This window comes from Salarias fasciatus, chromosome 18, assembly GCF_902148845.1.
Source record: "Salarias fasciatus chromosome 18, fSalaFa1.1, whole genome shotgun sequence".
In the NCBI taxonomy this organism is placed as follows: Eukaryota; Metazoa; Chordata; class Actinopteri; order Blenniiformes; family Blenniidae; genus Salarias; species Salarias fasciatus.
Window position 1 is genome coordinate 16,249,609 of NC_043762.1, and position 27,977 is coordinate 16,277,585.

Sequence of the window (27,977 nt, forward strand, 5' to 3'; positions counted from 1 at the left end):
TTATTCCTGGTTTTGGAATCGGCTGTCAGTAAAATACAAGAGGCAAGAGTGATTTGTATTAAATGCAGTAAGTTGGCTCAACAGTAGAGCTTACATAAGTATCAACACAGTAGCCAACAGTTGGTGTGAAGGTAATATATAATATCATGAAGCTGTTCTTCCATTGTAAACTATGCCACTGTGAGCAGTGTCTCCTGAGTGTGGGTGTGCGTCGTCTCCTCGCGGAGGAACGTGCAGGCATCGCGCGGATGAGGGCGTGCGCGGCGCCTCGCTCGCGCACTATACGTGACGTCAAACCAGCATGGCGGTCAAGGTGACTTGGGCATCGCTCTCTTACCGATTTTCAAACCTCTTCTTTGCGTTTTCTGCATGTCTCCGTTCTGTTTTCTTGTCGGGCTGCTGCTGAGGCTAAACCGTCCCCTCCCGGCCGGCTCGGGTGTCTCGGATGCGGCGCCGTCGGACGCTGTAGCATCCCTGAGCTAGCTGCCGCCCGGCGGCCACTGGCCTTGATGAGGCATCCACAACCTGGAAGTTAGCGAAGGGAAAAATGCTACACAAGCTCCCGGGCTGTGATTAAAACCGCTACCCGTGAGCTCACGTCGCGTCTTTTTTTCACGGAAGTTTTCTCTCTGTTTGCGCTCATCCTCGCGTTTTGCCATTTTAGAGTGTAACGTTTCCTCCTCAGATGACTTGTCTGAGCTTGCTAGCAGGCTACCCGGGTCACTGCAGTCGCAGCTCCTGTGCAGGTTCGCCCCGTTGGCTGCTCAGTCGATTTAATAGCTGCCTAACTTGTTCAGTGTAGTAGTTTGACTTTGCGTGTCATTGCTGTTGCAGTGGCTTGTTTCTCCTTCACAGCTGTGAGCATTTCGAGCAGCCCTCCCGCTTTGCTTCGTGTTGTGTGTCGCTCAGTGAAACCTGCTTCACTCAGCAGCTTTTGTTTTTGTTGCCTTTCTCTGTTTTCAGAGCGCGTTTGAGCATTTCCTAAGAAGCCATAACATTGTTACATCTTGTTCCCAGGTGCAATCTACCAAACGTGGGGACCCAAGTGAGCTGAAAGCGATTTTCCAGAAGGTAGGATCAGCTGTTATTTATGAAAACACTTTGTTTTGTCATGAGAGTGTAGGATTGTGTCATGGGGTTTAAATTACAGTATTAGCCACAGCTGAAGGTCCAGCACAGGCTGGTGTTGTTGGGTCTAAGCTCCCAGAACTATAACTGAATGGCTCCTCTGTGAGTGAATTCATTAGTTGGCCTAACATTGCTGTTTTTTTCCTTCTGACAAAAGCTGAAACGAAAACATTTGAGGTTCATAGTTGTGGAGTCAGCAGCAGCAGCAGCTGTTGTCAATGGAGGCAAACTGTAATGTGCCTCTTACTTGACATGTGCCGGGCTGCAGCGTTGAATGGAAAGGACAGCAGAGCTTTTTGCTCAAGCTTCAGGGTCAAATTGCCGCTTGCATGTCCTTGTCTGCTGTTGAATCTAAGTAAACTTTTGCACTGGAAGATATGGACAGCCTAGATTTCTTCTCAGAGGCATTCACTGTCCACAATGAAATCTAACCTTTTTGTTCTTTTTTTTTTGACTGAAGCCATACGGCAAGATTCCAGTTTAAAGTACTCGATCGGCCTTTTTTATTTTACTCTGTGCTCTCAATACTTCTAATACACGGGTGACCTACTCAGCCTGTCCCTGAACGCAGCACGTCCCCTATAGACGCAGCGTAGCGCTCGCTGCTGCTGTGCTCAACATGCAGCTCACACTATTACATGACACCAAAAGTGTCAGCATACTAACCTAATTTTTTCTATTTAATTTAGCTTGTGACAAGATGTTCATAGATGAATATTAGGTATCACATCTGCTTATGCACCATTGCACCTTAAGGTTTTTCCTGTTGTTACGTTTACATTCAAGGCTTTGTGTGTTGTTAATTACAAGAAATGCAGAGACCATTGCTATGTTTGTGTGTGTTCACATTAGTCTTAAATGTAGCCAGATTTTTGTCTCTTGACAGCTTTGTTTAGTTTGTGTAGTCACTTATTATTGTGTAGATGTCTCATTGGGATGGTGAAACATTTTTTTTCTTACACAATTTGATTGTGAACTGATCACCGAAAACAAAGTGATGCCAGGTGTAAAAAAAAAAAAAAAAAAAAAAGGTCTTGTCTTCGTATCACCTTTTCATGTAACAAGAGCCTGCTGCAGAAGACTTACTTAACCTTCATTTTGTGCCTCCGTCCTCTGTGGTCAGTGTGTGTGGCCTACTGCATGGTAGTCATGTGGGTCTGCAGTTTTTTTATGTGCTCAAGTACACAGGTTAAATAGCTTGCAAGCTCATGCCCAAAACATTAGTAGGGCAGTTAACGTCTGCATGAAAGAGAGCTGGTGTAAATTTGATGCGTCATCTTGCACCTGCAAATACAGCGACCTTTGTCTCCCAGGAGCTGCATGCTCAAAATACACGTGGTTGGTTTTGCCAAGCAATACTCCAAAGTGCATCTTCACTGAAATTGTGTAGCAAAGTGCAACTGCCAGAATTACAATGCTTTGTAGTCATACCAGAGTTCATAATGATAATATCCACCTTGGTCTGTTCTACCTCAGCAGACTGGCACATGGGTCGCTGGCAGCGGCACTGCAAGCTTTGAAGCCTGTAATCACAGCTGATGTAAATTCATGTTGTTGAGATTAAGTCTGTTGTAGAAGTTATGGGGCATTGAAGCAGCTCGGATGTATGGGATTAACAGCGCTGTGCTGAATGACCATAAAGTTTCTCCTCCAGACATTTCGCCTTCCTTGCAGGGATCTCATAATTTGACACTTTATAGGAATATTTGCTCCTTCCACTTACTTATAATTGTATTAAGTGCTTACATTTGTCATTCTTTTTAGGTTGGAGCGAGAAGAAGTTGGCATTCATGTATGTTTAGGTATTCATGTTCTATTTTTTTTTTTTCTCTCGTCAGTATGCCAGCGTAGTGGACAAGGATGGGGAGAAATTCATGACCCCAGGAGATTTTGTCCAGAAATACCTTGGACTACACACACAGATACACCACAACCCCAAAACTGTCCAGCTCATCTCTGCTGTGGCTGACACCACAAAGGACGGGTGTGTATCAAAACTTAACCACTCACACACACAGATTCACTGCTTATCATCAAATATGGGGTTATGTCTGCTTGATGCTTGCCATTACTGCTACCCATAGATAAGATAAAAAGTCAGTCAGACTGCCAGTTCCCACTCTGTCCTACATTCAAAATCTTCTGACACACAGACATCCTGACTGAATAATGTGTTGATCTTTATAAAAAAAAACAAACGCGCAAATATGTAATATATATTTGTTTGTTTGTGCGGCTTGTCATGGAGCAGCGGCAGCTTTGTGCTTTGTTTGTGTGAACTTACTGTTGAACCAGCACAGCATGAAATACTCTTTGCTACATTCCAGAGGCTGTAATCCTTTGCCGGGATTTGGCTCACGTACTTCTTAAAATGAAGCATTATCATTAAGCAGTGAAGCTGAGTTGTGCCTCTAAATGTTCGTCATTTCAGTCACTTACGGGATTTCTTCATTATATCGGTCTATTCACGGACTACATTCATCAACTTGTCACACATTTGTAACATGAGTTTATGATTGAAATCAGAATCCATGGTAATACTGAGTAGCTGCTAGATTTTGAAAGTCATCTTGGAGCAAGGAGAAGCAACTCATCACATTTGTTTGATAATCTTAGATCCATAAAATCCAAATAAATGAGTTAGTTATGTTTTTCACGATTTAACCTTTTTTTCTTATTTTCCATGCACATTTGCAGGTTGATCTCTTTCCAGGAGTTTCTTGCGTTTGAATCGGTGCTGTGTGCGCCTGATGCTCTCTTCATAGTCGCCTTCCAGCTGTTTGATAAGACTGGAACTGGAACCATTTCCTTTGGTAAGCAGCTGTTTTGTGGAAGCATGCCTGAGATCAAGTTGATCTCAGTTCAAAGAGAAAGAAAAGTGATCTTTTTACACCCACATTTTTTTCAGCTGATAGTTGAGGCCGTTTCTCAGAATTGTCATAATGCAGTGAAATAACTTCTTTATGGCATTGTTAAGCAGATTGCTCATTCGACATAGTTATACACTTGTTTGGACTTACACGATCACCTTCGTCTTGTTCCTCCTGCATCCAACTTAATGTCTTCTGTCAGATTTATAAATAATGTTTGAAAATTATTTTCCACTGAATGAATTGCTCATGCTTTGTCTTCCTGCAGATAATGTGCAGGACATCTTCAGCCAGACCACCGTGCACCACCATATCCCCTTCAACTGGAACTGTGACTTCATCCGTCTGCACTTCGGGCACGACCGCAAGAAACTCCTCAGCTACCTCGAGTTCACCCAGTTCCTGCAGGTGCTCCACGCCGCCGCTGCGCCCGCGTCTCTCTCCTTTTTCACTCTGCCGCTGCCACCCTTTTCTCACATAGAAAGTATGACTACATCTAAATTTACACCCGGCCTTGTGGTGTCGTGTTTAGGAGCTGCAGTTGGAGCACGCACGCCAGGCATTCGCCCAAAAGGACAAAGGGAAGAATGGTGTCATATCTGCCATGGACTTCAGCGACATCATGGCCACCATCAGGCACCACATGCTCACGCCATTTGTGGAGGAAAACCTTGTTTCAGTGAGTGTTTCCATCAGTAAAGAGAGCTCACTGATGCTACAATCCATGTCTAACAAGCACAAGTCATTTTTAAGAGCATGATGGGGATCGTTGTGTTAAAAGAGCCGTGTTTTAATTGCTCACTAGTAGACCGAATTATGAGGTTGTAAAGAGTTACTCCCTCACCAGGGATAAAACCTCTTTTGTTTCCCATCGTTGGACATTATTAACTTGCGTTTAAACTACTGTAAGCACGCTGTCAGACTGCCTCACTGTGTTGGTGGCCTTGTGGCGAAAAGCTAAACATGGCTTACCTGAATATCTTGTCTGAAAACAGAAACAGTTTGTTGCATCTCAGGAATGCAGCTGCTTTTGTCTTGGAGCTGTTTTGGCCCACGCCCTGTGCACAGTAAAGCTCAAATATAGATAAACTAGCAGTCAAAGTTTTGGACACACTTTCTCATTCAGTGTTTTTTATTGACTGTTTACAATGTAGATTCTGGAGGCAGAACTGTGAATGAACACATATGGAATTATATAGTAAACAAGAAGGTGTAATTACTAAATACCAAAACATTACTACATTGCTATTTTTAAAACATGTTTATATTTTATATTCCTCCTAGTAGCCACCTTTTATTCTGTTGGCAGCTCTGCAAACCGTTGGCCTTCTCTCAACCAGCTTCATGAGGTTGTGACCTGAAATAGTTTCACTTCGCAGATATGCTCTGTCAGGGTTCATTCCTGGAATTTAATGCCTTCTTATTGGGGTTGAGAGCATCATTTGTGTTGTGCAGAAATCAGGTTTGACAACTGTTAGGATTCATATTATGGCAAGAACCAGTCGGCAAATTCAAGAGAAGTAACAGTCCATTGTCGTGTAAATTCTTGTAAATAAATGCACCAACAAAAGCAGACCAACATTTATAACACCCATTCTGTGAACAACTCCACCCACTTCAACCCCCTGTGGCTCGGGGTGCATCTTAGAAGAATTAACAAAGAAGCCACAGAGATCACTACCAGTCAGGAGGCACTTCTGTTTAACATATAAGTGACATGAAGAAAACCCCCCCTCACGGGTTTATTTGATGTTAGGAGCCTAGGAGACCGTCTGCTGATTAAATCAACTGACAACAGATAACCTTCACATGTATTATACACACAGACACAAACATTTCCATCACACCATCATTACTTTAGGAACTAAAAGCACTGTGACAAAACTGCTAGTTGCTGAGGATTAGTTCACCAGAGTCACCAGCCTCAGAAATCACAAGTTAAGAGCACCTCAGACCAGAGCCCAGATAAATACCACTCAGAGTTCTATAGCAAACATATCAGCTGTTCAGAGGTGACGGCACGAATCAGGCCTGCTGCTCAGAAACCACCGCCACAGAAAAGCAACAAGTAGAAGAGATTTGTTGGAGCAAAGAAACACAAGAAATGGATGTTCGGCCAGTGGAAATCTGTGCTTCGGTCTGATGAGTCCAAACTTGAGATCTTTGGTTACACTCGCCGTGTTTATCGATGCAGAACAGCTGAACGGATGTTTTCTACATGCATGGTTCCACTGTGAAACATGGAGCAGGAGGTGTGGTGCTGTGAGGGGGGATTTGCTGGTGACTCTGACTGGTGGAGGAAACGCACAAATCTTCACACATAGAGAGAACATGCAAACTCTGTTCAGACATCCGATCTGATATTCTCACAGCGCACTCATTTTCTTTTCTTTTTTTCCCTCCAGGCTGCAGGTGGCAGCACTTCTCACCTGGTCAGCTTCTCCTATTTCAATGCCTTCAACTCTCTCCTGAACAACATGGAGCTGATCCGTAAGATCTACAGCACACTTGCTGGCACGCGGAAGGACACACTCGTGACTAAAGGTGCAGCTATTGATATTATTTTGCCGTAATTCCATAAAGATTTTTCATCTGTGTTTGTGTCCAGTGTTTTCATGACATTGTCACCCTCTTATGTAGAGGAGTTCGTTCATGCTGCTAACAAGTTTGGGCAGATCACACCCATGGAAATTGACATCCTGTACCAGTTATCTGGCCTGCACTCTCCTTCTGGGTAAATGTTTTCTCTTACTAACAGTAAATGAAGCGATCTGTATGTATAAAAGTTAACCTGAATAATACGTCAAATGTGTTCCAGGCGCCTGAACCTTGCTGACATTGAAAGGATAGCCCCGTTAGAGGAGGGATGTCTGCCCTACCACCTGGTTGAAACCCAGAAGCAGGTCAGACTCCTGTCGACGCATGACATCTGACTGATCGACAAGACATGAAACCAGTTCAGCTGTGTTTTCAGATCATCAGAGATTCTCGATTGCATGAAAAACATGATATTGTCAGAAACACGATGTTTGTGTGGCTTCATCAGACCCATGGAGACGGCTCCAGGCCCGTGTGGCTCCAGGTGGCAGAGTCAGCCTACAGGTTCACCCTGGGATCAATCGCTGGAGGTGAGATATCTCATCACTCAGCTGAGGCCGTGATCATTTTCAGTTACTTATTTCCATAATGGAGTTGTACTCAGATTGAGTGTGTGTGTGTGTGTTCGTGTAGCCACGGGAGCGACCGCTGTGTATCCCATCGACTTGGTGAAGACTCGGATGCAGAACCAGCGCTCCACAGGATCCTTCGTGGGAGAGCTGATGTACAAGAACAGCTTTGACTGTGCTAAGAAGGTGCTCCGCTACGAGGGCTTCTTCGGTTTCTACAGAGGTGATTTGTGGTTTGGTCTTTTATTTTACCCGTCTGTCATTTTTACTTGCACTGATATCTTTTGGCCAGGAGAATTATATTCTCAGGTCTCTACTGAGCTCGCTGTGTTCCTGACTTTCACCCTGACTCAATTATGAACCAATATGGTTTTGATTATTGAAGGTCAAGGTCACAGTGATTCCTGCGGTTCTTGTTAACTCTCTAGAATACCTCGAGGGACTCTGGTTCTCATCCAAGAATGATCTAATTTAGGTTTTACAGTCAGAAGTCAAAGGGTAGTGTCCCTGTCACTCCAGTTTGTCCCATTTTTGTGAATACTGCATCTCAGCAAAGCCACTATTCCCGTCAGTGTTTAGAGTTATGGCATCAGTTCAGATGTAAGATTACCCACCCCGCCCTGTCCCCAGCCTCGTTTCAGCTGATCTCTATGGAGAACATTTGCTGGAAAAATAAAGATCTCCAGATTTCCTCCAGCTATAGTCACGCTGCTCCTTCCATAGTGTGTCGTCTCTGCTGCCTTCAACAGTATTTGAGAAATGTCATTTTCATACGTTTTTGTGCCGTTTTCTCGCAGATTGTCTTCACAGTCAAACAAGAAATAAATATTCCTGTCTTCAATTCAGTCAGAACATCGGTGAAGAGAAACTTTGATGAATCTAGACAACGTCAGGCATCGATTTGCATTTTCATTCTATACTTGTCAATAATCGCAAGTCTTTATAATTTTTGAACAAGCAACTCATTTACCAAGAAAACCTTTCCCATAATCCGATTTGCCCCAAAACTAGAATAAAAAAAAAGAATTATTTCACTGTTGAAGTGTTAAAACTCTTCTGTTACTGTTTCCTTCAGTCTTTCTCTTTTTTGCATCTTTGCGTTTTGCTTTTGCCCCATCTATAACCGGTGGTTTTCATGTTTGTTTCCTTTTTTTCCCCTCTTCTTATCAGTCTGTCTTTTGATTTCCCCTCTCATGTGCCTATTTTCCATATATTTCTTGTGAAATGAAATGGTTCTCATGATGCTCCACAGGTTTGGTTCCTCAGCTCATAGGTGTGGCTCCTGAGAAAGCTATCAAACTTACAGTGAGTACATCGACTCCTCTTCATCCCGCCTGTGCAGTCGCTTATGAAGTTAAGCGGAACGACTTAAAAAAACAGAAGATTTCCTTCCTCATGCGTACTTGTGTTCTCTCCGTCAGGTGAATGACTTTGTAAGAGATAAGTTCACCCAAAAGGACAACTCCATTCCTTTATTTGCCGAGATTATGGCTGGTGGCTGTGTGAGTATCGACGAACAGACGTTTTCTCTTTTTTGTGAATGAGAATGTGCAAAATACAGTCAGTTGCTCAAAAGTGTTTACTCGTTTTTCTTTGTGCATAAGGAACAACTTGTGCATGCAGCTGTATTGTTGCTTTAACCTGCTTGCAGAGTTGCACGTGACATGACTAACAGCAGATGCAAAGCTAAACTGCACCCAGTGCAGAACTTTTAATGTCCATTGCAACGTTGTTTTTTTTGTGTGTTTTTGTTTTCGATAGCGTTGTTCATCCTTACACACATTGGCGCAGCGCTCCTTACCGCCCGCTGGAATGGCAAAGTAAATGATTGATCAGGATTTAACTTTTTACCTTTTGATACCTTTTATGAGCTTGGCTCCCGTCCCTCAGCCGCATACACGTGAGACGCAGGAGCAGTTTTTCTTTTCTTGGTTTTATCAATAGACGAGGCGTTTGATCCTGTGCCTTCTGTCCTCAGGCTGGAGGCTCTCAGGTGATCTTCACTAATCCCTTGGAGATTGTGAAGATCCGCCTGCAGGTGGCAGGAGAGATCACCACCGGGCCTCGAGTCAGTGCGCTCAGTGTGGTCCGTGACCTGGGCTTCTTCGGCCTCTACAAGGTAAATGTTACACCAGAGAGCTTTTATGGCCTCATTGCACTCGTTTGGCACACTCACACCTGCTATTGAAGTGAGATTACACTGTTTACATGAGAGCAATAGTCTAAAGAAGTGACTGTCAGTCTGGTGTGTGCAGTTTTGTTGCCTTTGTTGTTTCACAGTGTAATAATTGTCTTTGTTCCCGTTGCATCTGACCAGGGTGCTAAGGCTTGTTTCCTAAGGGACATCCCCTTTTCAGCCATCTATTTCCCCGTGTACGCCCACACTAAGATGGCCATGGCCGATGAAAACGGTCGACTGGGACCTCTGCAGCTTCTCACTGCCGGAGCCATCGCAGGTAAAGTCCAGTCGCCAACAAAGCAGGAGACTATCATTAAGTTTAGACACTTTATCAGTGCTGTATTTTACAAAACGTGACTGGTTAAGTATGAGCCAGCGAGTCTGATCCGGCTTCTTTGCCACCGCGTTGCCAGGTATCCCCGCCGCGTCTCTGGTGACGCCCGCCGACGTCATCAAGACGCGTCTGCAGGTGGCGGCCAGAGCAGGACAAACCACGTACACGGGAGTCATCGACTGCTTCAGGAAGATCATGAGAGAGGAGGGCTTCCGGGCTCTGTGGAAGGGGGCCGGAGGTGTGTGTCTGCACACTCTGCCACCAACACAAACACCTCCGGCTTTCTTCTCATAAGATTAAACGACGCTTTCCGTTTCCCCAGCTCGCATGTGCCGGTCCTCTCCGCAGTTCGGCGTGACTCTGGTGACCTACGAACTCTTGCAGCAGTGGTTCTATGTTGACTTTGGAGGCCAGTGAGTGCATCTTTCGTTGTTTCGGTATTTCAGCCACACTTCAAAACGCGTGCGACTTAAGATCCAGGAATGTCACTTAAATCTTTTTCACTGTTTAACATCCTGTAGATGCTTCTGAAACAGTTAAACATCTATTATAGAAAGGTAGTGTTGAATTTTCCTGTAATTCAGCTCAACACAGTGAAACTTCACATCATATATTGTTTCGTTATTTATATATATTTTAGCTTATAAGTAATAAAAATTAAAACTTTGTTCCAAAAATATTGCACTATATCTTTAGATCAGATGTTTTTCCATATTTTTTTTAACAAGAGGCCGAGGTTATCAATAAAATCTAAAGAGTGCTTCAAATATTTTATCTGGGTTTAGAAATAGCGGAGGGCAGGAAGAGCTCCAGAATAGACTCTATTTTACTCAAAGTTGGAATTTTTTCTTGGTAAACTTTACACCAGGGTTAAAGAGTTGATCCTCATAATAAAAAAAAAAACCTTTCGAAGAAATGTTCTTCTTCACATTGACATCGAGAGCGTAAACAGCTGTGACAATAAATATCTCATGTTAAACAGCTGGAAAAATGATTTCCTCGCTGGAAACGATCTGCCTTCCATTCACTGCGTTTCCCTTTGTGTTGTGGATTCGGATTGTTGTGTTGTAACTTGATTGTCTTTCCTTCCAGTCGCCCGGCGGGATCTGAGCCCACGCCAAAGTCTCGCATCTCTGAGCTTCCTCCCATCAACGCCGACCACGTCGGAGGCTACCGCCTGGCCGCCGCTACCTTCGCTGGGGTGGAGAACAAGTTCGGCCTCCACCTCCCTAAATTCAAGTCCTCTGGAGTGGTGTCCATACACCCACCGGAGCCGGCCGCCCCCGCCCCCGCGCCCGCCCAGGAGCCGTAGGCGTCTCGGCGGTCTGCGTCGTTTTCGCCATCTCTCTCCTCCATCACCAGGAGCCTGACACTTAGATATATATACACACACACACACACGCACAAAAAGCAACACACTCTAAACAAACAGGGGCCATCGACAACATGAACAAACACCGGCCGGTCACACTCTGCGAGGCGAAGGCGAGCTCCAGCGGCCAGCCGTGGAGGCGGACGGCCGGCCGCCGCCGTGTTGCGAGCGGAGCGGACGGCGACGGGACCAGAGCGCCTCCTGTGTCGCATCTTCAGAGGCTGCACGCTCCTGGCAGCTCCATCCTTTTCTGTTCTTCTCTCCAGCATTTGTATCAAACTGAGGCTCGGGCACACCTCTCTCTCTCTCTCTCTCTCTCTCTCTCTCTCTCCCTCTCCCTCTCTCTGTCATGAGTAGCTGATATAATTTCTGTTTTCCGTCTGATACTCAGTACGAGTGGGATTTCTCTCGTTGGACAGCGGGCTTACAAAGAATAGATCGGTGTGCAGGGCGTGTGGTTTTCACTCTGTCTCCTCATGCAGGAGGCTACATGCTGTACATATTGTATAACTGTACTGAAAACGTGTTACAAGGCGAAGCTCGGCAACATCAGGCGGCGTCATCACACAGTAACTGTAATGTTTTGGAAACGGGGGGCCTTCGGTCCCGCTCCGAGAATCAACTCCTACCGATGCAGAGAAGTGTTTTCTTGATTTGAAACAAAGACTCATGAGCAGAGAATTAGATATTAATAAATTAAATGTATCTCAAGTCAGCCATTGTATTTTAAAGAAATAAATCATCCATATGGTTTTAATTTTACCAATATCTGTTGCGTTTTATTTCAGTGGGAAAGAGCGGCGTATCAGAAACAGCAACAGGAAATACAGTTCAATACTAACCTCAGTGATTCTTAAAAATCAGTTGCTCCTCTGTTTTTAGCTGATGTTCAACATTGAGCTGGAAAAGTTTTTACTACTGAGCTTGAATCCACATCTTGTATGAAATGGGAAAACTGGATGGAAGAGAATGTGGGAACAGCTGCTATGTGAACAATGAGAGTTCATTTACTTTATTCAGATCCTGTTAAGAGGACGAGTCAGGAAACTGTTTCTACTATTCATTACACAGGTGTACAGTATGAAGCAATAACCTTTAGTACAAAAAAAAAACTACAAACATTTTGTTTGTACTAGTGTTAAAAGTCAAGCCAGGTAAACGGAATTTGTTAAAATGCTTGTAGTGCTAATTTCAGGAATGAATCGAGCTTTAAGTAAAAAGCAGCATGTTTCAGAAACGATACACAAAATCTTTAAATTAAAGCAACCACTGGTATAAATAATAAATATTGTAGTGGTTAAAACGAAGCAATGACGCACTGGATCGCGCGTGTTACATTTTCCGTCATCAGATTCAAGTGCCGCAAGGACGATATGATAGTGAGAGGTCAGTCATGCACGAGCGTGTCTGGGAACCATTAGAACATGTAAAAACACTTAAAGGGTGATTAAAAAGGTGCAAGTATAAAGGTTTGCATATATAAAAAAAGGTTTGAGTTGGTTGAGGCCTCAGGAGAGGAGCAGTTTCTGGAGCCCTGAGGATGTTATCAAAGCTAGAAGTACAGATCAGACAGCCTCGTCTACGCGTTTCCCTTTTCAGTCGACCTTCAGACCACTTCACTGCTTGTTGTTCCACTCGTATCTACAATTGTACTCTAAAACTCGCATTCAAAAGAGCATCCGTTCCCAGTCTGGCGCTGTCGTTTCCATTCGTTCTAGCTCTGCGCGTCTCCTCAGGCCGGTTGGAAAGAGGGCGGAAAAGCTGGAAGCCACAGAGAGGAGAGAGCAGATCCTCCACCGCTGCCATGAGATGTGCTGTCTGAGTGTCGTGCAACGGGTAAAAATGTAATGAGCTGTTGTCGGGGGGCGGGGGCGCTTTGCTGCTTCAGACGTTGGCCAGCTCCTCTGCTTCGTCTCGGTTCTCGTTGATCTCGGCCAGCGTCCGGACGAAGCGTGTCCACTCGTCCGCCTTGGGCACGCAGATTTGCTGCGGAGTGGAAACGAGTAGTTCGAACCGCGAGTCACGGAGGAAAAAGTAGTGAAATCGTACAGAGAAAGAAACGTTCTTTTTTAGGATCTCACCTCTCCCACGTCGTAGACCTGCACGTGTCCCTCCGAGTCCCCGGTGGCGATCTCCTTCCCAGCGTGAGACCATCTGACCCGGTTCAGTGCCGGAGCCCCATCAACACTGACACTGGCTGTGGGAACCTGAACAACACACACGAGCTCGCTCAACATGAAAATGACCAAAAGCAAAGGATTTCTCGATGAAAACATAACAAACGAACATCTGACAATGTTTTCCCCCATTTCAAACTATAAGACATGTTTTGGAGCCTTTAGTTACAGTTACATTAATGCTACAGACGAGGCTTTGGTTGTTAGTATTACATACGGGTCTAAAGCGATATGTTTTGTGGTGCTGTTCGAAAGTGTGTGTGTGTGTTCACGCACTTCAGTATCATTGTTGAGGTTCCACAGGTCCAGGCGTCCCGACAGGTCCACACAAGCAAACAGGGCTGGGTGTGTCGGAGACCACATCGTGTCGTAGACGTAGTCACAGCTGTCCTCAAAGGAGTAAAGAGGACGAGTACTCTGCAGCGGCAACGGAAACATTGAGAGACCCATTTAGAAATGACATGAAACGGCATTCGGCAGCTGAAGAGTCTATTGAAGTCTCACCTTGGTGCTCCAGAGTTTGACGGTCCAGTCGAAGGAGGAGGAGATGAAGAGGTGAGAGAAATCGACGGGCCCTCCTGCGCTGTGGCAGCTCAGCCCGGTCACAGGCCCGTGATGGCCTTCAAACACCTCAGTGATGCCCGCCTTACTGTAATACATAAAACCACTGTGTTGGTCTTTGTTCGTAACCAATATATCATTTATGATCATCAAACCTTTGATTTTAGCAGTTACTTCCATTCAAGTCCATTCTTACAAAGACATTTCCGGCTCTTGAGGACAGACAGTGAGGACGACTCACCTGCCGTGGCGACAGGCGGTGTAGACGGAGCCGTCTTCGCTTCCTACCACAAAGTTGTTCACGTCCCCCAAAGGAAACGCCATGGAGGTGACAGCCACTGCTTTGCTCTGCTTGAACACCAGCTCCAGACTGTCCTGCGCAGAAAACACACACACACACGGGTTAGGGTTAATGACAGCAGTCAAGGTTGTACCAGTCATCTATGGAAGGTGTTATTCTGTCTGCAGAAAGTCTGATATTTGAAGAAGAGGCTCAGTAGTAACATGGAGCAAACATCAGAGCTCCAGATGATTGAAGGGTTGTTACATAACTCTGGATGGAGACGATTGGCATTGTAACAGAAAAGATTACTGCTTTTTGGGGCTTTTTTTTGGAGTGTTACTGTGTGATTTTGCCAACTGATCACACTTTAAAGGGATAAATCTGTAGAAATGCTACCAACCTGTGGCTGAGAGAGCATATCCAGGCTCCAGGAGCACATCTTGCCATCGGTGGAGATGCTGATTAAGTTGTTGGCGTTTTGGGTTCCCACCACGTTCACACAGTAGACTGGGTGCTGATCACAACAGAACACAGTGAAGAAATGAGTCCAAGAGTGGCGAACACGTAAAGATTGGAAAGCCACAGAGAAACGTGAGAGTGTGTGTGGACACGAAGCTGTGTGAGCTCTGGTGGCATTACTGTGTGCGCAGCTGCTGAAAGCGGAGTCCTCTGGACGGGAGTGCGCTTGTTGCTGCGGTTGTCCCACAACACAATCTGTCCGGAGTACGTCCCGCCCACCACCAGGTTGGGATGAAACTTCGCAAAGCCTGCTGACATGACCTCAGACTAGAAAACAAAGAAAAACAAACCTCAGATATATTTTACCGCCATACAAAAGAGGTAATCAGAGCTATATGAAGCTGGCGCACCTGGCAGTGGAAGATATATTCAGGTGTGGCTTTCTTGTACTTCAAGTTCCAGACTAAGGCCACACCGTCGGGCTCGTGTGGAGCATCCTCGTTGTTGTTGTATGAGGCCACCAGCAGTTCTGGATACTGAGGACACACCGTTTTTAGCATATGTGCCACGAGTGTAAAAATAGCTGCACTTTGGGAACAGTGGCGCCTCGTACCTGAGGAGACCAGTCGAGACAGGTCACCACTCTGTTTTTAGTCCAGCGCTCGTCAGAAAACTGCCTGTTCAGCACCAGCTTTGCTCCGGCCTGCAAATCACTGGACCAGATGGGAAAAAAATGTGAGTCTCTTCTGAACACTTTGTTTTTTATTTTATTTTTTTTTTGAATGACATTTGCCTCACCCTTCCTTATCCTCCAGATCCCTCCCGCTGTAATCAAAGCAGACATCCACATGCTCTGCCAGAGCCCTCTCCACGATTCTGCTGCCACGCTCGAAAAACGACAAGAACTCGTCAGAGTGGAGGACCTGCAGCTTCTCTTCCTCGGTCAGCTCCTTGGGAGAGTCTACGTTCACAGTTTTTGACATTGAAAACAGAAGAACACAAGAAAGAATCTGGAATGACTAAACTGTAGAATCTATATTTACATGGCTGTTGTTTTAATCTATTTCAGAAACTATGAAGCAGCAATAAAAATTGCATTTTTCCAATCTTGTCTTCTTACCCTCATCCTGTTGTTCACCCTGTTCATCTCTCTCATCTTGAGTGTCATCTGTTGCTGGAGGAGCAGTTATCTCCTCATCCTCTTCTTCATCTAGGAGGCCCACACACGCAAACACATTATTTCACTTAGTTTGGATTCAACCAACGTGAAAGTCTTGGACAGTGTGTTTCTGTTTGGTTTACCTGCTTTTTGATCGGTGTGTGACAGTGCCTCTGTGGGAGTCTGAGTTTCTTTGGAGTACGACACCATTTCCCTCGGGAGAAAGTCCACCTGGGTAACTTTGGACATGCCTAGCCTCACAGCGCCGCGCCTACACACACATACGATTGTAAAAATAAGAAAACGCATACATAGGTTTGCAGGATGAAACAACAGTGAATGCCAATTTTGCACAGACAGACATAAAAATACGATGTACAGACATATCATTAACGCACTAGGACAAATCTAAGATGAAAACACAAACGCTGATAAAAGTTGAAAGGCGAGCTAAAGGAGAGAGGAGGAGCAGTACCCCAGCAGCTCAGAGTCGGAGTGGAGTTGCAGAGTAGAGGGGTCAGGATCCCAATGCAATGTCCTTATACAGCCAAACCACCAGATGGTGTTAGTAAGAGAAAGACAGGACAGAGAAAAACAAAGAGGATAAAACCAAAACACAAAAGACAGGAAAAAGGTGAGCCAGGTAGGAGATGATACAGGTGGGAAATACAGCAAAAACAGAGCGAAAAAAAAAAAAAAGACACAGAGAGAAGAACGGAGCGTGTGTTAATTGAGAAACATCAGCGTGCCGGTGAAAAGGCAAAGAAAAGACCGGTCAGATTGCATCATCGTGTAATAACCATGTTAATACACACACACAGTGAGCATGCAGGTATTTGGCTACGTCACATAAAAACAGTGCAGCGTGTCTCTCCCTCTCTGTCTCGCTCACACACACACAGACCTTGGTCCTGCGTTTCCATCCCCAGAATCTTGGCTTCCTGCGTCGCTGCCCACTGATTTGTTGGAGGGAGACATGGGGGCAGGGACTAGGTAGTGAAACAGACATGTATCCTCTGTTACTACCCGCAGGGGCTGAGCTATGAACAGGTGTGTGCGTTTGTCAGTGCGTGAGTGGCGGGTGGGTGGGTGAGTGAGAGAGAGAGAGAGAGAGGGACAGTCATTGAGACAGTGAGGGAGAGAGTGAGGACAAATGCAGTGTGTGAATAAGTGGGTGAATGAGTTTGCATGCAGGCAAGAGAATGAAACACAAACGGACAGACAAGGGGGGAGAGAAGAGAGAATGAAAATAAATGGCAGGCAGGTCTTAGGTGTCATGCACAGAAAACACATAAAATGTTTAGATATTATCTGTGTGTGTTTGGGGGGAGTAATGGGAGTGAAACAGAGTTGGACCAGAAAGTTAGGACACATTTTTGTAAATTTATTAGGCAAATGATCAGAAAATTATGGGAGGTACTGTAAGTGGAGGTGAAAGATCAAAACAGAAGCATGCTGGCTTTGTGTTTTTACCGTGCGGTATGTCAGGGGTGATGCCAACACTTTGCAGGAGAGCCTCCGCCTCCCGCCTCTTCCTCTCCAAGTCCGAGTCTTCATGGCCGGAGCTGCCCCCTGCCTCACCTCCACGTTTGGAGTCTCCCTAAAGAGCAGAAAGCGAAGACAACCTCAGCCAACAACTTCTCACACTGTGAATGAAGACGACTCAGCTGCTTCACAAGCTGTTTCAGCAATTCAGGAGGATGCATTTTCGATCACATACATCTTTCTTTTTCTTCTCCTCTTCTTTTCTCTTCTTCTCCTCTCGAATCTGAGCGATCCGTTGTTTCTTCCTTTCCAGCTCAGCCTTCAGTTCACTCTTGTCAGACATACTGTATGAGTGGGAAAGTTACAGAGAAAACAACATCACTAAAACCTCAGTCATCTTTGTAAATGGCTCCAGTTGTACTTCTTCAAAATTCATCTTCAGGCTTATTTCAATGTGAAGTAGCACTGACCCTGATCTAAGACTGTGACTGGACGTAAATACATGGTTTCTTTAAAACACACTTTATTGGAAGGGATGCTGGGATATAATCCCCTTCTGGGACTAATGTATTCTTACACCAACTGGGGGATCAAAACATCCCTTTGAGTGTAATATGAATCTATAAATAATTTTGTTTTTCATCTGACCTAAAAAACTGCTGATTTGGTCTTTCTGCAAAGGCTTGTCTTGTCAGTGCAGAGGGACACAGTAGCCTGGGGCCTGTCACACTGGAGACATGTGAACACCAGCTAGCTGTTGATCACAATGTTGTCTTTATCTAATTTTCCCGTGATACCACAGCTGAGCCGGAATGTGGTTTTTCAAAAGTATTCAAGATGGATTGGACTACTGGATCTGTTCCATGAGTTTTTATAGTAATTAAATCATTCGGTTTTTTTCATTACAACCATTTCTGTTGGTTAATATTTGAAGTCTGTTCTGCAAATAACTGAAAGGACAGTAATTTGGAAGATGAAGGGTTTACAATTAACCGTACAAAGAAAGACAGTCATGTAAGATAAATCAAAATGTCATCTGATGAGACTGGTGGGATTATGTCTAAACTGAGTTAGGACACTCGTAGTATTTTGTAAAAATGAGAAGAGCATATTAAAAATAAGGACTAACAAAACAAAATATAGGCCTCGACAGAACTGATAGAAATGACAGAAATGACAAATAAAAAACGAAAACAAACATAATCCGATGGACAGAACACTAAAAGCCAGGCTTTTCACTAAAGGCTTTCACATTTTTGGTGCAAATATTTTTTTAATCGGGGAAACAAGCATGTAATAACGTATTTTTGTACATATGAAGGTTTCATATAACAGTGCAGCGTGTCGTGTCAATATAATCAACCTATTTAATAACATTGCCTCTATCTTTATTCACATCCGATGCCACTCCACCCACCATCATAATGACTGCGGATCGAAACAATTAAACTCGCAGCTGTGCACATTTTCACTTGCATTTCCGCTCCCCTCCGTTTAAGCGTCAGTGGTTTGAGTTTTTATATCAATCCCGGGATTTATCGAATATGTTTACAGTGTATTTACCGGCTAGTTGTGCTAGCATGCTAATGATGGTCGCCATGGCAGCCCGGACCGGCAGGCCTGCTGCGTATAACGGGTCACAGCGCAGACCAACGCCCCGGCTCTCCTACTCCGCTTTCCGCCCAAACCAGCGTCAAAATAACACCGGCGTGAAGGTGCAATAAAGTACCTGATGCCAGAAGTTGAGTTTGAAGCACACGGACGGCAAACGAATCCAGCTTATTGAGCTTTGTTTGTGGAGGGGATGATGGAGGAAAGAGACTGATGATGCTGGAATAGGACAGCGCCTCCTTCTTCTACAAGGGATTGAGCCAACAAAAAACTCTGACGTGCAGTGTTGGCCGCCCCCTGCTGGCACAAACAGGTAACACTGAAGTGCAGTGTGACCCGTGGCTCGCGCAGGCGGAAGGAAAAGCAGTCCCCACTGCTTTACGCAACTGTCGTGCTCCTTTTGCTAATAGTTTTCACTTTTACTCCAATTTGAGTCTGTCCTTCAATGAATTTGAATTACTGACTCTATCATGGATCAGATATGCGGGATTGTGTAGCATCGTTATTTCAGTATCGATGCGCGCGGCTGTGAAGCCGTTGTCACCAGTTCCTCATTATTCAGAAGCTACGAGTATCCCCTGCTGATAGCCTGCATCACCACACCCAAAATCCACAACAGGAACAACAGACGAACCCCTCAGCTCTCCGGGACTCGGCCAAAACAGTCACAAGATGCGTGAAATCGTTCACCTGCAGGCCGGACAGTGCGGAAACCAGATTGGCGCGAAGGTATGGAGACCCTGTGATTTTTAATGAAACCTGTAACGGTTGTTCGGTTCAAATCAACACAAGCGACCGTCTGTGGCGTGTAAAGACTGTCCTTCTAGAACAATGTGAAGTTTTGTGACTGTTGTGGGAAAAAAATCCTCGATTGTGCTGCACGTTTTCATAATAAAAAATGCAAACGAATATGTGGGTTATTTATTAAGCAATGAAATTGTGGGAACTTGCAAAACACCCTGTTCTCACTAGGCTACTATCTTAGCTAATGTAAAGAATTGTGACTTATAGTACAGCAGATAAATGGTTTTTTTTTTTTTCAGATTAATCCTTCAAATTGTCACACAAGCGCTAAACTTGGCACAAATATTATTTTTCTCAAAAATGTCTAATTTTTTTTTTTTTTTATATGATGGCCATCTGAAATTCAATATGGCCGTCTTGATCAATAGCAGAATATTACTTTTTGATTTACAGACTTAACCAATATGGACGATTGTGTTGCCAAATCATACATTCTACACCATGAAGAATCTGATTTTTGAAATTCTGAATCGCTAAGAACCTTCCCCTTACCTTTGCTGATTCAAAATTACATAATTATGTTCAACCTGCATAATGGTATAGTAGTGCAGTAGGGCTTAGATGTATATAGTTTCGGGTGTAGGGTGTATTAGGAGAGGTAGACTGTTCATCATTTTTCTAAGGCAACGTGTTCAAAATGGCTGTTCCCTTGTAAAGTAAATGCAACATTCTGCAACTTTCTGCAGAGATATTTGTGAAGTTTTTGTAACAGAAATGTGAGGATTGTGAAATCAAACAATCCCCGATTATTTCACAGGTTTTGTGCAGAAATCAATGATTTATGCGGCACAACTGTGACTTCTTTGAAAAAATGTGTGCCCTGCATGAATATGGCTGATTATGCATTGAATTATGCGATCGCATAATCGTGTTTCTGGAGGAGGCTGTGCACTGAGAGAAGGCGGGAAGTAGGTCAGTAGTGGCGGGGCACAAAAGCATCCTTCAGCTGGGCGGTGGCAGGCGGAGACGTCCCGCCGGGTCACACTGGACGCTGCTCCACCCGAAAGAGTCCCATAACATAGTTCATCTCATAGTCTCTCAACGGCTTGTTCAGCTGCCTTCATGTGATAATATTGAATTATTATGTATTTTCACTATGAAGCCAAAATTTACCTACACACGGATGTGCTGATATTGTCTATTCAGAGTGACACGTGAGAAATAATGAAGATTCTAATGGATTGATAGCTTTTCTCTTATTCAGAAGAAGAAATCTCAAGCCACAAACAGTTTAACATGTACTTCAGTGTTGAAGATGAGTTTCTTTCTTGTAGTTCTGGGAGGTGATCAGTGATGAGCACGGCATCGACCCAACAGGATCGTACCACGGAGACAGCGACCTGCAGCTGGACCGCATCAGCGTCTACTACAATGAGGCTTCTGGTGGGCTTTCTTCACCTTAGATGAGTTTCTGCTTTTTCTTGAAGATTTGGTAAATGCTCATATCAGCATGTCTCATGTTTCAGGTGGAAAGTACGTGCCACGGGCCATCTTGGTGGATCTGGAGCCCGGCACCATGGACTCTGTCCGCTCCGGCCCCTTCGGACAAATCTTCAGACCAGACAACTTTGTCTTCGGTAGGTAACAAAGACACACATTATTAAACAGGAATAAAGCCATGACATGCAAAGATTTTATTATTTCAGTTCAACTATCATCTCTTCTATAGAGGATAGCAACAGAACATGAAGGGAATGAATAAATAACAGACTGTAACAGACCTCAGTGCTCCGTCTTTAACTCAGTGTGCAAAAACATCCCTCAGATCATTTTAGAGGAAACATTCATAAAGTCACACTTAAGTGTTTGAAAACACTTTTTCATTGAGAAAATGGAAATGGAACCACTACAGAACTGGCCTAATCTGGTTCTATTATTAGACCAACTGCTTAAGATCCAGCTGGAATTAACCCTTTCCTCCCAGGTCAGAGCGGAGCTGGAAACAACTGGGCCAAGGGTCACTACACGGAGGGAGCTGAGCTGGTGGACTCGGTCCTGGACGTGGTGAGGAAGGAGGCCGAGAGCTGCGACTGCCTGCAGGGCTTCCAGCTCACACACTCCCTGGGAGGTGGCACCGGCTCCGGCATGGGCACGCTGCTCATCAGCAAGATCCGCGAGGAGTACCCCGACCGCATCATGAACACCTTCAGCGTGGTGCCGTCTCCCAAGGTGAAACTTCTGAAAACACTCAGGCTCTCTGTAGACAAGTGAAATGCTGCCAAAATAGTTGTTTTACCCAGGAAGTTTTCTGGGGCAAAAATTCAAAAAACAGTGTGTTTTCACTGGAAGCGCTGTGTAAACGGCGTCTGGTCTGTCCCTCATTTGTCCAGGTGTCGGACACCGTGGTGGAGCCCTACAACGCCACCCTGTCCGTCCACCAGCTGGTGGAGAACACGGACGAGACGTACTGCATCGACAACGAGGCTCTGTACGACATCTGCTTCCGAACCCTGAAGCTGACCACGCCCACTTACGGAGACCTCAACCACCTGGTCTCCGCCACCATGAGCGGCGTCACCACCTGCCTGCGCTTCCCCGGCCAGCTCAACGCCGACCTCCGCAAGCTGGCCGTCAACATGGTGCCCTTCCCCCGCCTCCACTTCTTCATGCCCGGGTTCGCCCCCCTCACCAGCCGCGGCAGCCAGCAGTACCGCGCCCTCTCCGTCCCCGAACTCACGCAGCAGATGTTCGACGCCAAGAACATGATGGCGGCCTGCGACCCTCGCCACGGCCGCTACCTGACCGTGGCGGCCGTGTTCCGCGGGCGGATGTCCATGAAGGAGGTGGACGAGCAGATGCTCAACGTGCAGAACAAGAACAGCAGCTACTTCGTGGAGTGGATCCCCAACAACGTGAAGACGGCCGTGTGCGACATCCCGCCGCGCGGCCTCAAGATGTCCGCCACCTTCATCGGAAACAGCACGGCCATCCAGGAGCTGTTCAAGCGCATCTCGGAGCAGTTCACCGCCATGTTCCGCCGCAAGGCCTTCCTGCACTGGTACACCGGCGAGGGGATGGATGAGATGGAGTTCACCGAGGCCGAGAGCAACATGAACGACCTGGTGTCCGAGTACCAGCAGTACCAGGACGCCACCGCCGAGGAGGGCGAGTTCGAGGAGGAGGGGGAGGAGGAGGAAGTGGCCTGAGGCGGCTGAAGTCTCATTCATCGTTCACAGCTTTATCAGTCCCGTTCTCATTTTTTGCTGTTCTCCCACTGTTCTGATCCTCGTATCTAGAGCAGGATTCATCTGTAACACAGAGAGCTAATACGGTGCGTCATGTGTTTTTTCTTCATGTTCATCAAAAATGATGGTTTCATAACTCTGCCACGTCATATGGAAATGTTACTACTTGTCTAGTTTGGCAACAATTACAATAAATTTTGTTTGTGAAAAATACCATCATGTGCCATTTGCTTTGTTTCTGTTAACTTTGGGAGTTATCAGTTTCATGCGCTCTGTGTCATGAGATTAATTTGTTTCTTGTTGACAGTAACATTTCTACAACAGATTTCCAACATACCAACCGTTTTTGACACAAAACCAGTCACACATCAAATAAATAGATTGAGACATCCAAGTAAAGTCGAGCCTCGAAAGAGAAACGTGCCACGTTAACTTCATGGTAGGTTTTGGAGGATGGATTTTTCCTGGTAGAAACAACGTGACTCCACTCGCCCCTACTTTTCAGGTGTCAATCTCAATACATAATATCCAGCTATCTCCTGCAGGGCTTCATCCTGTTCAGAGTCACCAAAGCCAATCCCAGCTTACAGTGGGGGAGGGCAGGATAGCATCATCGTGCTCACGTGTGACTTTTTAAATTTATTGAACCATTTAATTGATGTCTAGACAATACAGTATTTACATTTGTGAGACATTTATATGAGAAAGACAAGCAGGGATGTGAGAATTTGGAATATGTGTTCTCATCACAGGTCAGTCACACATATCAGATCAGGAAGTGACTTCACAGCTGACTGAGCAGGCGGTAAAGTATGAGCTTTACCCTGGATTGTAACAGGGTAAGAGGGATTGGATTAAAAAAAAAATGCTTGGAGATGTTTGTCAAAATTCCCTCAGGCACAATTTAATATAATAAAGTAATTTGAAAACTGTAAAATTCTCCAAAATCACTCAGATTTCACTGTATTGACATAGTAAATTCTCTAAATTTGACAAACCTCTCTCTGACCAGTAAAAGATCATTAAACTATTTAAATGTATCAAATATATTATCTGCCCTAAATGACTTACCACAAGCATGAGATGTACTACGCTGATTAAACTTGGCAATTACTGGTTTTGGGAGGATCGGCAACAAGTGTTGAAACTGCCAAATATAGTGAATTTTCCAATATCACCTTATATAGAACATCCTGTACACCCCATCACTGAAACTGACAGCCAACAAAAGGCATGGCAGTCAGATGCTTTTATTTCAGGAACTAAGTCATCTGCCCTCACGCTTTTTTTACAATTTTCATTTTTCTTTACTTACACTGAAAGAAGAAGACATAATTACTAATTACTTACTACTAATTACTGAATAACAATAATTACACTTGAGTGTGGGATGTATTGAGCGCTAACACACAGTAGCATCAGATATTAACAGGCAAAATGAGCGTACTCTAACATCACGTGTTTTTTTTCTTTTTATTTATGATTACAATTGACAGCTTGAAACACCTGAGAACAATAAAGATAAATATTTATTTCAAATATGAGATGATGAGGTTTCTTTTAAAAGCTAGTAGCACATTATATAAACATATACTGTGAAGTAAAACAGCTTTATTACCGCTGCTAGAAACTTTATTCTCATTCATGTTCTTGTCTAAATATAATTGGGCATCGTTCATACATACATGCAGTACATGTAGAAGAAACATAGTGTAGTTTCTCATTTTTTTAAATGTATGAGTATTAAAGCATTTCTTATGCGTCCGTCCTCCAAACAGTGATGTTTGCGTGTTGCAAATATTTCTTTCACAGTCTGACTTCAGTTGGATCTTGTGGCCCAGACGGCTGAAGTGACTCCAGTCAGTCAGACTCTGGTTCTGGTTCTGGATCTGGATCGGTGTAACGGAAGGGGTCGTACAGGTCACGCTTGAAGTCGTAGGGGTCAAAGTAAGGCTGAGGGGCTTTCTGGGAGGGTGGCGCTGCAGGGAGACTTTCTTCGGGTTCGGCTTTTTCCTCTTTGACCTCTTTGTCCTCAGCCGGAGGCTCTGGAGCCACGGCCTCCAGGATGGGACGGGGAGGGTGGTCGATGAGGCAGTCGGGATCCCAGTAAGGGTCACAGTCGTACTCCATACCTTTGAAAGCAACAGCAGGGGGGGGAGGTTCCTCGGACTTTTTGGTGGCGGGTGGGGCTGGGGGTGGGGGCGTTTCAGGGGGAGCCTCAGCCTTTATCTCCTCCTCCGTTTTGACAGCACAGGTGTGGACTCGTGGGTCACACAGCACCGGGACGCCCCCCGTGGGCAGGTAGACAATCTGGGGCTTACAGAGCGGATCCTTGGGGGGACACAGGTAGAACCTCTGAGCGTTCTCCAGGGGGTCCGGTGTAGGGGCAGGGGTGGTGGGAGGTGGTGGAGGAGGCTGCGTGGTGGTAGTTGGTGCTGCAGTGGTAGGTAGCACGCCCAGGACATTTTGGTAACTGGAGGCGTCGGGGCCGTAGGTCAGCTCCAGGTGACGCATCTGCTGATACAGCATCCTGATCCTGTCAATCTCATAGAGCTGCAAACGACACCCAGAGACACGTCAGGACGGAAATTCAGCATGAATTAAAGAAGCTCTGCTGATTTCTTTACTTCTGATGTTCAAATCAAGATCTCGTCAAGATCTGCATCTAAAAATAAAATGATAAATACTTCAGATATGAAGAAATGTTGTACTCATCCTTAACTTACCCCCTCAATGTGCCCAATGCTGTTGTAGTAGCGGTAATATGACTGAAAATCGGGGTTTCCTCTGTGCCATTTTGGGTCAATGTTCCTTTTGGGTCGAGAATTAGTCAAGAAATCATGTGCTTGAGCCGAGTCGATGCCGACTCTATTTCCTGTGAAACAACACGTTTTATTAGCTGCACAAAAATCTCCCAACACTTAGCAGTTCTAATCGAACCAGATAAACTGTGGATGACTGAATACCTTCAGAATTCTTTACTTTCACCAAAGAGGTTGCATCAAATAAGCCTAAAGAAGACAGATGCTGTATGAGACACACTCAAAGACCATACTTTCAGAAAGACATTATAGATGTATAACTCAGTAAACAGTGATTACTGGCTTTAAAACACTTGTGCAATAGGATGCATGCAGTTAATTTTAGATAGATTTTCCATGCATTTCTCTTGAGACAAACCTGGCATGAGCAGCAGGAAGTAAGCTGCTCTCAACAGTGAGCACAGCATCACACCCGATTTCTGCACCAGCAATATCACAAGAAATAGATTATTTCATCATTTATTCTGCCTCATGGGATTGTTGTTAACCACAAAAGCCATTAAAGAAGTATTCTGAATATAGTGAGAACACAAAAAGTCATTCTACTCTAAACAAATTTCTTTGATAGGATAAAAATCACCTGCACATAGATTTTCCTTCATTTATGAATATTTATCAAAGAACTTCTGCATCCTGCATCTTTTTAAAGTGTAGGCCTGTAGTCTTCCTATTATGAATAATAATTTTGAAACATAGCAACTCAAAAAATCTCAGTGATTCAATAATAATACATGTTCTGTATGGATGAAGATCAAAGACGTCCTTGTAAAGAATCTTGAATCTGCTCACCTGTTGTTGCATCTTCTCAGTCCTGCTCTCATATGCAGCTCAACATTTACTGCATGTAGGTCCTGCTGTCAGTAGGCAGGCCTTTCCATCGGCCGGTGAACCGCACGTCAGGGCGACTCCTCCCCTCATGCATCCTGAGCAGAGAGAGCTCATTAGTAAAGTGAGCGTGAAGAAGCAGTTAAAAAAAAAAAGCCCACTTCAAACAAAATATGACCTCTCATAAAGCCACAAGGTACAGTCCGGTAACAGCAGTGGGTGCACGGCTGCCCACTATCACGGCTCGTAGTGTTGGGGTTGTAGTATCAAGTAAAGGACACATCTAATATAGAATTCAAACTTGCGAAATATTTTCTTTTATCTTTATCTAAATTTGGGGATTTTTTTTCTGCTTCTTTTATGCAAAACCTGGCGTTATGTGTCGTGTCACCATCGACTAATTCCTGACAAAACATGCCCGGCAGGTAAAAATTAACCCTCTGCCTCAAAACAGCTGGATATGTCCTTTTAAGTTTGGTGTTGGCCAGTCGGCAGATAGAGGGGAGCCGAGTCAACTGCTGATTAAGTCCCCAAGAAATATGCCGGAATTATGGGCTTGCTCTTCCAAGCACCAAGTCCGTGTGGGACATTCTGGGAAATGTTTGGTGACTTCAAGAAGTCACTTAAACGCATAATCTCTGAGAAAGCGTGGTCAGATTATAAAGGAAACACGGCATGAAAAGGACATATTTGGATGAATGTAAACCAGAAAACCAACCTGAGCTTTATAATTATAAATAGGAGAACACTATTAAACACCTGTGTGTAGTGAAAGCACACAGCACAACACAAGGAGAGTTGATGAGAAGGAACTTCACCACTGATGATGAATTTTTATACAACATGATGATTTTGTTCTTGACAAATCTGAAAAATAATCTGCAGTACCACATTTCATATCGCTGTTGCATTTGTATGAAATACTTCAGGTCAACAAGTTTTTTTTGTGTGTCTTTCAAGAGACTGGTATTTGCAGCATTGCCTCTTCCATTCCTCCTCGTTTTTTTCACTTGTCAGCTTTTCTTCTCTGTGTTCGTCATTTCAACAGTAAAGCAGATTCTGCCACTGAAAACCAGCAGGTGAGGCTGCGATCAAAGACCGAAACACAGAGACAGGGAGTCTGCAGGGTGCCGCCAGGTGGCTAATGGAGAGCATCATACTGTAATTGCTCAGTGGCAATGACAAAAATGGAGGGGTTGAGGGTGCGCGTTACTCTCAAATGATATACATTTATTCCGCGTGAACAGCTTCACGAAATAAATCAATCTCTCGTACAGCAGGTATGAGTGTGGTGAGAAAAACAAACAGTGCCATGACCCCAGGCACCTGACTGTTTTAAAGAAGAAAAAAATAAATCACATGCATTGAGGTCTCAGGTTCACTTTACTCTTTCATGAGTAGCGACATCGTCATAAAAACTCATAAGTTGGCTTTTTATGTCTGAGTACTTTTTCCACATCTTAACAATTATACATAGAAAAAAACCCCACAGACACAATAAAGAATTTGACCCTGAAACACTGTTAATCAGCACCTGAACTCAATGTGTGCGACCA

The 27,977-nt window shown here is 44.6% G+C and overlaps 4 protein-coding genes across 9 annotated transcripts; 2 read left to right on the forward strand and 2 right to left on the reverse strand.

Moving 5' to 3' along the window:
- The first annotated feature begins 264 nt into the window (after nucleotides 1–264).
- Nucleotides 265–11,812, forward strand: LOC115405283 (calcium-binding mitochondrial carrier protein Aralar1-like). 2 transcript variants are annotated; one of them, XM_030114811.1, is made up of 18 exons: nucleotides 265–313; nucleotides 1,018–1,071; nucleotides 2,967–3,112; nucleotides 3,826–3,941; nucleotides 4,267–4,406; nucleotides 4,531–4,677; nucleotides 6,404–6,542; nucleotides 6,639–6,732; nucleotides 6,817–6,901; nucleotides 7,045–7,126; nucleotides 7,230–7,388; nucleotides 8,418–8,470; nucleotides 8,587–8,667; nucleotides 9,144–9,284; nucleotides 9,483–9,621; nucleotides 9,758–9,916; nucleotides 10,001–10,091; nucleotides 10,771–11,812. In XM_030114811.1, the coding sequence occupies exons 1-18, from the start codon at nucleotides 302–304 to the stop codon at nucleotides 10,988–10,990; spliced, it is 2,058 nt and encodes a 685-aa protein (XP_029970671.1). In that variant the 5' UTR covers nucleotides 265–301; the 3' UTR covers nucleotides 10,991–11,812. The 2 variants fall into 2 exon arrangements, with proteins under 2 accessions (XP_029970671.1, XP_029970672.1); XM_030114812.1 differs by lacking the exon at nucleotides 265–313 and adding an exon at nucleotides 633–746.
- A 223-nt stretch (nucleotides 11,813–12,035) lies between these two features.
- On the reverse strand, nucleotides 12,036–19,035 carry LOC115405284 (cytoplasmic dynein 1 intermediate chain 2-like). 4 transcript variants are annotated; one of them, XM_030114814.1, is made up of 17 exons: nucleotides 18,904–19,035; nucleotides 17,410–17,518; nucleotides 17,163–17,289; nucleotides 16,594–16,678; nucleotides 16,165–16,227; nucleotides 15,833–15,960; nucleotides 15,651–15,740; nucleotides 15,329–15,491; nucleotides 15,144–15,243; nucleotides 14,941–15,066; nucleotides 14,711–14,857; nucleotides 14,472–14,585; nucleotides 14,030–14,163; nucleotides 13,732–13,876; nucleotides 13,504–13,644; nucleotides 13,132–13,257; nucleotides 12,036–13,036 (listed from the first exon to the last, which is right to left on the reverse strand). In XM_030114814.1, exons 2-17 carry the CDS (start codon nucleotides 17,515–17,517, stop codon nucleotides 12,935–12,937), a joined length of 1,899 nt encoding a protein of 632 aa, XP_029970674.1. In that variant the 5' UTR covers nucleotide 17,518; nucleotides 18,904–19,035; the 3' UTR covers nucleotides 12,036–12,934. The 4 variants fall into 4 exon arrangements, with proteins under 4 accessions (XP_029970674.1, XP_029970673.1, XP_029970676.1 ...); XM_030114813.1 differs by having other exon boundaries at nucleotides 16,594–16,729; XM_030114816.1 differs by lacking the exon at nucleotides 16,165–16,227.
- Nucleotides 19,036–19,353: 318 nt separating this feature from the next.
- LOC115405286 (tubulin beta chain-like) lies at nucleotides 19,354–27,242 on the forward strand. Of its 2 annotated transcripts, XM_030114819.1 has the most exons (6): nucleotides 19,354–19,514; nucleotides 20,864–20,972; nucleotides 21,056–21,166; nucleotides 21,514–21,758; nucleotides 21,920–22,745; nucleotides 27,231–27,242. In XM_030114819.1, exons 1-5 carry the CDS (start codon nucleotides 19,458–19,460, stop codon nucleotides 22,733–22,735), a joined length of 1,338 nt encoding a protein of 445 aa, XP_029970679.1. In that variant the 5' UTR covers nucleotides 19,354–19,457; the 3' UTR covers nucleotides 22,736–22,745; nucleotides 27,231–27,242. The 2 variants fall into 2 exon arrangements, with proteins under 2 accessions (XP_029970679.1, XP_029970677.1); XM_030114817.1 differs by lacking the exon at nucleotides 27,231–27,242 and having other exon boundaries at nucleotides 21,920–22,818.
- Nucleotides 24,433–26,526, reverse strand: LOC115405290 (leucine-rich repeat extensin-like protein 3). Its single transcript, XM_030114824.1, has 5 exons — nucleotides 26,386–26,526; nucleotides 25,955–26,015; nucleotides 25,741–25,785; nucleotides 25,501–25,649; nucleotides 24,433–25,327 (listed from the first exon to the last, which is right to left on the reverse strand). Exons 1-5 carry the CDS (start codon nucleotides 26,395–26,397, stop codon nucleotides 24,635–24,637), a joined length of 960 nt encoding a protein of 319 aa, XP_029970684.1. The 5' UTR covers nucleotides 26,398–26,526; the 3' UTR covers nucleotides 24,433–24,634.
- Nucleotides 27,243–27,977: the final 735 nt, after the last annotated feature.